General features: G+C 41.0%; 1 protein-coding gene across 1 annotated transcript; it reads left to right on the top strand.

The window, feature by feature from the left end:
- The first annotated feature begins 57 nt into the window (after positions 1-57).
- KIAA1143 (KIAA1143 ortholog) lies at positions 58-5,055 on the top strand. The gene is made up of 3 exons (XM_031470138.2): positions 58-241; positions 3,761-3,905; positions 4,567-5,055. The coding sequence occupies exons 1-3, from the start codon at positions 134-136 to the stop codon at positions 4,779-4,781; spliced, it is 468 nt and encodes a 155-aa protein (XP_031325998.1). The 5' UTR covers positions 58-133; the 3' UTR covers positions 4,782-5,055.
- The last annotated feature ends 4,085 nt before the right edge of the window (positions 5,056-9,140 follow it).

The raw sequence follows: 9,140 nt of genomic DNA on the forward strand, positions 1-9,140 counted from the left end.
ACGCCAGTACGGAAGCCGCCATGTTGCCCAGTCTTGAGCCAGGGGAGGGGCCGACGTGACGTCACGAGTAGGCGCCGTCGCCTCTGCACAGTCCCGAGGCGGCCCGGGAATCCAGTTTTTCCCCTGAACGGCCATGAGCAAGAGGAATCAGGTGTCGTACGTGCGGCCAGCCGAGCCGGCATTCCTGGCCCGCTTCAAGGAACGCGTCGGTTACAGGGAAGGGCCCACCGTAGAGACCAAGGTGAGCCGGGGCCAGTCGCGTTACCTCAGAAGCGCGGCCCGCCCCGCCCCGCCACTTCCGGCTTCTGCCTTCACTTGGAGGCCAGATACTGACAGGTCCCTCCTCCCACCCGCGCCCGGCCCCCAATCCGAGTGGCCTCGGACCCCAGACCGAGCCTCTTAAAACTACAGCCTCTTACGCCCAGGAAGCTGTTGGTCGTTTTCAGAGTACTGCTGTGTTCTTGAAAATGACTTGACGCAGGTAAAGCGCCTCGTCCTTGGTAGATGGTTAAGAAAGATCATTTTCCTGTCTCTTCATTTTCACTTGCTTATTCCAAAACCTGTAGTTGGCAGGTGGGTAGTAGCGTCGTCCCACTTTCCCGATAAAAAAAATTAAGGCCACTCGATCAAATGACCCGACTTCAGGAAGACGCCACGCCTGAATGGTTTAGGAATGGGAATCGGTGGGAGTCAACTTCTGAGCCCTCCCAGGCTTCCACCTGAACTGGTTCACATCAAAACCTGCCCTACCTCTTTTAATAGAAAGAGAATATTATGCTTAGGGCATCTTTGGAGAAATAAAGAATTAATTTAGCACTTGGTGCCTAGCACTTGCTCTAAGATTCACCCCTCAAGTCACCTAGAACTTAGTAAGACACAAAAGTGCAGTTAATGCAGTGACTACGTGCTAAACCCAGGCACTGTGCCAGTCTCTGAAAGGACAAGTAGATGGATCTCCAAAATGCCATGTTCTTTAGCACCTTCCTGCCTGCCTCATCTCTGCCTTAACAGGTCACCACTTCTGTGAAGGCCTTTGAACCTCTCCAGTTACTCCTCCTCTGTTCTTCTCTTCACTCTATCCATATCTTATTTGCAATACTCATCACTTTACATTGCAATTACTTGCTTTCTTGTTTATCTCCACCACTAAATCAAACACACTCAGTATCTTAATCCCTCTGTAATTTCCCATCACCTAGTGCAGTGCCTGCTACCAAGTAGTGGATGACAGGTTACATTGGTCAGATGACTGCTTATCATCAGGGAAGGCTTCATGGAAGAGGGGATATTTAGATTGAATCTTGAGCATGGGTAGGTCAGCAGGTGAAGATGGAAGGAACAGCAGGCATAAAGGTGTAGAGATGGTGAGTCGTGGATTGACCATGTGTATAAGTGACTGAGGGACTGATGGAGGTGAGGCCGTATGGACAACAAGGAGCCATGTTTGGTTAGAGATAACATGCTCAGGGAGTGACTGGTCCCCAGGACCAGAAAAAGTGATGACAAAGAGGGTGAGGTTTGAGAAAAGGGATGTGAATTCAGCCATGAGGAGAATAGGAGACCTAATTTGATAGTATATTTCAGGTCCTAGTGATGATCTTGTGTGTACATAGTTAACACCTCGAAGATGACAGCTCAGGATACTATCTTAGAAGAGCTCTGAGAGGGGAAAGCTTCCCACTTAATATCAGTGACTTGGGCTTGCATATTTAATCAAGACACTTTTCCTTACCTCATGTGCCTATGTTTGTGAAACCAACTTCATTCTTCATCATTTAGGTAATATAATCATTCTGGTGATCTGTTAACAAAAAGAAGAGTTTCACGGGAAATCGATATATACTTGAACTAAATTGTCTTACTCATCTTCTTGAGAGTTAATTCAGGAGTGGCTCTGAACAGTCCTCAGTGACTGCTGCCACTATTCCATAGACTGTCCCTCTTGTTTTACAGCCAGTTGCATAAACAAAAAGAAGAGTCAGAATTAATGATTCTCAATTTGATGAACACCAGGGTTGATTTTACTTCACTTCCCCATTTCCTTGGCTAAAAATACTTATTAATGGTCATTTATTGGAACCTTTCAGAGAAACATGGGCAAAACTAATGAATAAACAATAAACTCACATGGATATTCAAGAGAATGCACTTGTCAAGTGATGAAGCCGATTTGGGATGTAGACAGAATGGTTGAGTGTGCCTGCAAGTAACTTGCCAGGGCTTCAGGTTAATCATTTTTCATCCTATTGGTCATTCATGAGTAGGTAAACACATTTCTTGTCCATGCTGTTTGCCAGGCTCTGTGCCTCTAGATACAGAGATGAAACACATAGTGCCTCTCTCGAAGCAGCTTGCCTAGTGGAGACGGGACAGAAAAATATTGATAGCACAGAGTGGTACATGTCGCCTGTGAGCCACGCACAGTGTGAGAAAAGCTGCTGAGATCAGGAAAGCACTTCTGAAGGATCTAAGTCTAGAAGGCAGCTTGAGAGGAGTTGGCCAAGGTCAGTGGGGCTTTCTAGGCCCCAAGAACTTGTTCAGCAACAGGAGGCAAACAAGCTAATATGTTCATGGATCTGCAGTACTCAAACCTGGCTGGAGTCCAGAAGCCATAGACATGGTGGAGGATAAAGCTGTGACTATAGTTCTGGTTGTAGACTGAGGCCAGATTCTGCAGGGCTTTGTTGCCCTGCTTGGGAGACAAGGAAGGCTCTGTGAGAGGTGAACTTAAAACCACATTAAACTTAAACATTTAAAAACACATTATTTGAATAATGTGTGGTGGGGTGTTTATGCCTTTCAACCTAGCAATTCCATGTCCAGGATTTATCTATATTTAAGTTCGCCAAAGTGAACAAAATGTGCAAAATTTTTATTATAGAAGAAAAACACTAGAAACAACCAAAATTTTTACTTAAAAAGAACAGGTAAGATAAACCATGAGATGATCATATATATAACTGAATGCTAGGCAGTGATTTTGAAAAACATGATGCCATATATATCTCAAGGTACTGTGCAAAATTTTTTTTGAGTAAGAGTTGGAGGAGCAAGTCTTATATTGTATCTGACATTAAAAAAAAATCTGAATCAATTAGCCAAATGTTACCATTTACTGCATGTGTAGAGTAAGTACATGGTTTCTGTTATGTTATTCTCTGTACTTTTTTACGCTTGGGAAATTTCATAATTTGAAAAGAAAAAAGAAAGCATGTCACATAGTGCTATGTAAAGTGTATGTTTTTTATACACTTACAAAACAGCTGATGGGATACCCACCAGATAACCTCCTGGAAGGTAGGAGAGATGAGCAGAAGTGGGAGAAAGTGGACCTTTTACTTGTTGCTTTCTGTACTTTGGTGGTGTTTTTTTGTTTGTTTGTTTGTCACTTTTTGAGAAGAGATGGAAGTGAAAAGGGTTGAAGAGCAGAGAGGACCGATGGAGGTCAGCACTGCCCTGAGTGGGCTGAGTGCTGGCAGCACAAGAAGCAGAGGGCCCCTGACACTGGGAGCTGCGTGCTGGGGTCCTGCTGAGATGGAAATCAGTCCCCCTGGACAGGCATCCCAGGGTAACTGGCTGGTGGATCTCCTCCCTAGTGTGGCAAGGTTAGACTCTTAAGAGTTACTTGAAAATTCATTACCAAACACATGTAGTCAATAAAGTTACCCTTCTCACATTAGTAATTAGAGTTTCTCAGAGAGACAGCAACTGTATTTAGTTCAAGGTCAGCAACTTACACGTTATGTTTGTTTTCCTCTAGAGAATCCAGACGCAGCTCCCAGATGAAGATGGCGATCACAGTGACAAAGAAGATGAACAGCCCCAAGTGGTGGTTTTAAAAAAGGGAGACCTGTCAGCTGAAGAAGTCATGAAAATTAAAGCCGAAATCAAGGCTGCCAAAGCAGGTATATCTGAAAGTAATATGGTTTTCCTAACAATTTAAGGAGCTAGGTATGAAATCATTTTATATAATAGTATGGTATATTTGAAGGAGAAGGTCAGACTTTGGCTTTAACACTTATCAGATGTGTGACCTTGAACAAATCATTTCACCTCTCAGCCTCAGTTATCTCATCAGTAAAATGGGGACAATAATTGTGCCTACTTTATTGGTTTGTTATAAGGATTAAGTGCAAATTCAAGTAAAAACATCTTGTTTTAAAAAAAAATAACTGGTTAGGCTTACAAACTAGTCAACTGAGGTCTATTTAAGTAGTGCCTGAAGTGTGGTATGCCATACAGTATTTTTTTTCACTATTTGTAAGTACTTACTACATTGCTTTAGGGGGAAATGCTGGAGCTCTGGTCACTGTTCAAAAATACTTAAAAATACAGCTTGATTGTTATGTATCGGGGACTGGCAATATTACTGAATACTTTAGTAAGAGAGTGTTTATTAAGTAACCTCATGTCTTGTGGGCATATGGCTAGCAGCAGTGGAGGAGGCCAGACTGAACTGACTCAAAGACATCTTTAAGTACAGTATGAGATTTTCTTGCCATTTGACTCTCCAATAAAGTCAAAATCATGAGGAGAGAAAGTTTTTTAACTTTCTTTTTGCTGCAGATGAAGAACCAGCTTCAGCTGATGGAAGAATTATGTATCGAAAACCAGTCAAGCGTTCCTCAGGTGAAAAATATTCAGGTTTAACAGCAAGCTCAAAAAAGAAGAAAGCAAAAGAAGATGAAATAAATAAGCAGGACTCAGTTAAAAAGAACTCACAAAAACAAATCAAAAACAGTAGCCTCCTTTCATTTGACAATGAAGATGAAAATGATTAAGTGTAAATAAACACTTTGGACTTAGTTTTCCCTAAGAATATATGGGGTATTCTTTAAAATAACATTTTTCCCCTATTCTAAAGATAATACAAGTTTACTGGAGAAAATTTAGACAATACAGAAAACATTCAGTAAGATAAAAACTATGTATGTCCATCAATACCCTTTTGACCTGAACTGCTAACTTTGTAGACGTTAACTACCACTAACATTTTATTTCCCATGTATGGGATGTGTATGTAAATTGTATTTTTGTAAACAAAACTGTGATTGTATTCCATACATTCTCTGTCTTGCTTCTCACTTGACCTTATACCACAAGCATTTTTTCAAGTCAGTAAAATTAAAACTGACATTAATAGCTACAGAGGACTTCGTAATTAAACAGATCCCCTATTTGTCTTCCTCATTAGTGAACCTCACTTTGGATGGGGGAGACGGCATGTGCCTATTTGCAGTACTTCCCCAGCTCCTGCTAAGGGAGCCCTCTGACAGCTCTGGCAAGATGAGAGATACAAGTGGAGCTTGAACAAGTAAGACTCTAATGAAAAAATATTCATGCGGCTACGGAAACAGTCTTTTGACGGACATCTACCAACCTACGGTTTCTCCCGAGTCATGCATGAAGTCTTTCTGACAGGAGAAAGGCTTGACAGGAGGCATCTGTCCAGGCCTGAGGTTAGGAATCCTCCATTGCCCCACAAACGTTCTAGGCTAATGGCAGCCCCAGGTTTAACATGGTGAAGGCAAAGATGGTCCCAGAAGCTGGGATTAAGGGACCATTAGTTATCATCATTGATGTGAATGTTTCCTCAGAGACTGGCACAGCTAGCACAGTCCCGGTCCCAGAAGCTGCTGGGGAGAGGTAACTGAGTTCTTAAGCTGCAGGATGGGACCCTGAACTTTATATTCATGTGGCTATTTCCCCTAATTCTCCCTAGTCTAGCCATAACTCTCCTGCTGTTCATCCCATCACAGCCTCTGTTCTCTCCAGGGCCTGGATCCTTCTGAACCTGCAGTGGGGGTCCTAGAATACAACCATCTGTCCTGCTACCTTGACACTCTGTCCTTCCCAGGCTTCTCCTTACACCAATCCAGCTGTGCACCAGTACACTTTTCCCTCTTCCCTGCATCCCGAGGAGATAATGGCACAGAGTCAGTTTTCCCATTGCCCTTGCTTCTCCCTGAGCCAACAAGCTGGGTCTCTGGTGTATCTGCAGAAGTAATGTTTACCTCCCACTGAAAGTTCTCTGTGAACCTGTGGGCAACAGAAGCTGGACACACAGTTAAAACATCTTGAACAGATACCTCACCAAAGAAGATACACAGATGACAAATAATAATAGAAAAAGTACCCCACCTCCTGTGTCATCAGGGAAGCACAAATTAAAAACAATGAGCTGCTACTGTACACCTATTAGAATGGCTAAAATCCAGAACTCAGACAACACCAAATGCCAGCAGGAATGTGGAGCAACAGGAATGCTCATCCATTGCTGGTGGGAATGCAAAATGGTACAGCCACTTTGGAAGACAGCTTGGTGCTTTCTTACAAAACTAAACATACTCTGACCATATCATCCCACAACTACATCACTTGATTTGTACCCAAAGATCTTGAGAACTTATGTCCATACAAAAACCTGAAAACAGATGTTTATTGCACCTATATTGAACACTGCCAAAGTATGGAAACAGGCAAGGTATCCTTCAGTAGGCGAATGGATAAATAAACTGGTACATCCAGACAATGAAACATTCAGCGCTAAGAAGAAATGAGCTATCAAGCTGTGAAAAGACATGGAGAAACTCAAAGGCATATTACTCAGTGAAAGAAACCAACTCAAAAAGGCTACATACTGTACAACTCCAACTACATGACATTCTGGAAAAGGCAAAGCTATGAAAGACAGTAAAAAGATAAGTGGGTGGGGAGGAGAGCAGGATGAATAGGTGGAAAGCAAAGGAGTACTAGGGCAAACTTCTGTATGGTACGATAATGGTGGATACATGTCATACATTTATCCAAACCTATAGAATGCATGACTCTTAAGAGTTAACTGTACAACTTAATAAAAAAAACCAACAACCCAATCCAAAAATGGGCAGAAGACCTAAACAAGCAATTCTCCAAGGAAGACACACAAATGGTCAATAGGCACATGAAAAAATGCTCAATATCACTAATGATCAGAGAAATGCAAATCAAAACTACAGTGAAGTATCACCTCACACCAGTCAGAATGGCCATCATTCAAAAGTCCACAAATGATAAATGCTAGAGAGGATGTGGAGAAAAGGGATACACTGTTGGTGGGAATGTAGTTTGGTGCAGCCATTATGGAAAACAGTATGGAGATTCCTCAAAAGGCTAAAAATAGACTTACTATATGATCCAGCAATCCCACTCCTGGGCGTATATCCAGAGGGAACTTTAATTCAGAAAGACACATGCACCCCAACATTCATAGGAGCACTATTTACAATAGCCAAGACATAGAAACAACCTAAGTGTCCACTAACAGATGACTAGATAAAGAAGTTGTGGTATATTTATACAATGGAGTGCTACTCAACCATAAAAAAAAAAAATGCCACATGCAGCAACATGGATGGACCTGGAAACTGTCATTCTAAGTGAAGCTAGAAAGAGAAATACCACATGATATCACTTAAAGTGGAATCTTAAAAAAAAAAAAAAGACAAATGAAATTATTTACAAAACAGAATCAGACTCACATAGAAAACAAACATACGGTTACCAGAGGGGGAAGAGGGTAGGAAAGGATAAATTGGGAGTTTGAGATTTGCAGATACTAATGTATATAAAATAGATAAATGAGTGTATACTCTATAGCACAGGGAACCATATTCAATATTTCATAGTAACCTATGGTGAAGAATATGAGAATGAATGTATATTCTGATGTGACTGAAGTATTGTGCTATACACCAGAAATTGACACATTGTAAACTGACTGTACTTATAAACACACACACACACACACACACATATTTTAAATTTAACCTTAGTGTAAACTATGAACTTTGGGTTCATGGTGTGTAGATTCACAGACTGCAATGAATGCGTCACCCTGGTGCAGGGCGTTCACAGTAGGGAGATTGTACATGTGTAGGAACACTATGTTCTTTCCATTCAATCTTGCTGTGAACCTAAAACTGTTCTAAAAAAGTCTGTCTTTGAAAAAGGAGGAAAACAGATTTGCCTGTTTATAATCACTTATCTCTGGAAGGAAAACAAGAAACTGACAATACTGGTTATCTGGAGTGGTTGGAAGGAGGCTTTTCACTGTTTAACTTTTCGTACTTTTAGAACTTTAAACTGTAAGCTTGTATCATCTAGTCAAAAAATTAATAAAATTTTTAAAAATTAAAAGACCATACCTTCTGAAAATCCTAAAGCAGTGATTTAAAATGATGAAAAAGCTTTATATACAAACATGTTTCACTGCCAAGTTAACAATATTAATAGCTAACAGGAGCACATACCACGTGTCAGGCGTTGCACTAAGTGCACTAGCTGATTTATAAGGAAAAAATGGCATTAATTTAAATATCAAACGGTAGGGAAACAAGTCAGTAAATTGTGAGGAGGTCAATAAGAAGTTAGGCAGCATTAAAATGAGGTTTATACAAAGTCTGTAACAGTGGGGCAAAGGCTAACGTTAAATCAAAAATAGCAACATGTAGTACAATATAGTTTTTTTTTAATGGAAGAAATGCTAAACAGAAAAAAGGCTGGAATAAATATACTAATTACGTTGGTTAAAGCATGTAATTTTAATTTTTTCCACTCTTATAAGTGTATTTCAATGAGCACACATACTTGACAATGTTGGCATCTCACACAATGGAAAGGTTCAGTGATGGAAAATTACCTGAGTTTGGCACTATAAAAAGTGGGATCTAGATTGGGATTCAACTCTGACATTACCTGTTTGACTTTAAGCAAGCCAAGTATCTTCTTTTTCCTTGACTCTGGAATGTGGAAAATCACTCCTACCTTTCTTACAAGGGTACATTTAACGTTAGATGTGCTTGTTTCCATTAAGTTGCTTATTAACACTGCATGAAGCACCAGCAAAGCATCCTTTGATTTCTTTGCTTCTTTTGAGGTGTAAGAAGCCATTCTTTGTTGTAAGGAAGCATCCCCACCACACATCCCCAAGATGCTGTTCTCATCTTGGCCCCACCTGCAGGCACCTGAGAACTCAGTATCTCCTACCTTCCTCTTCCCTCAAGAGGCTCCCCCTGAGTGTCGTGCTCCTAGAATTAAAAACAAGTAAAGCCACGTCAACAGGCTTCTATTCTCTTCTGTCTTCTGCTGCCTCTCTCTTC

Source organism: Camelus dromedarius, chromosome 17 (genome assembly GCF_036321535.1).
Source record: "Camelus dromedarius isolate mCamDro1 chromosome 17, mCamDro1.pat, whole genome shotgun sequence".
NCBI classification, from domain to species: domain Eukaryota; kingdom Metazoa; phylum Chordata; class Mammalia; order Artiodactyla; family Camelidae; genus Camelus; species Camelus dromedarius.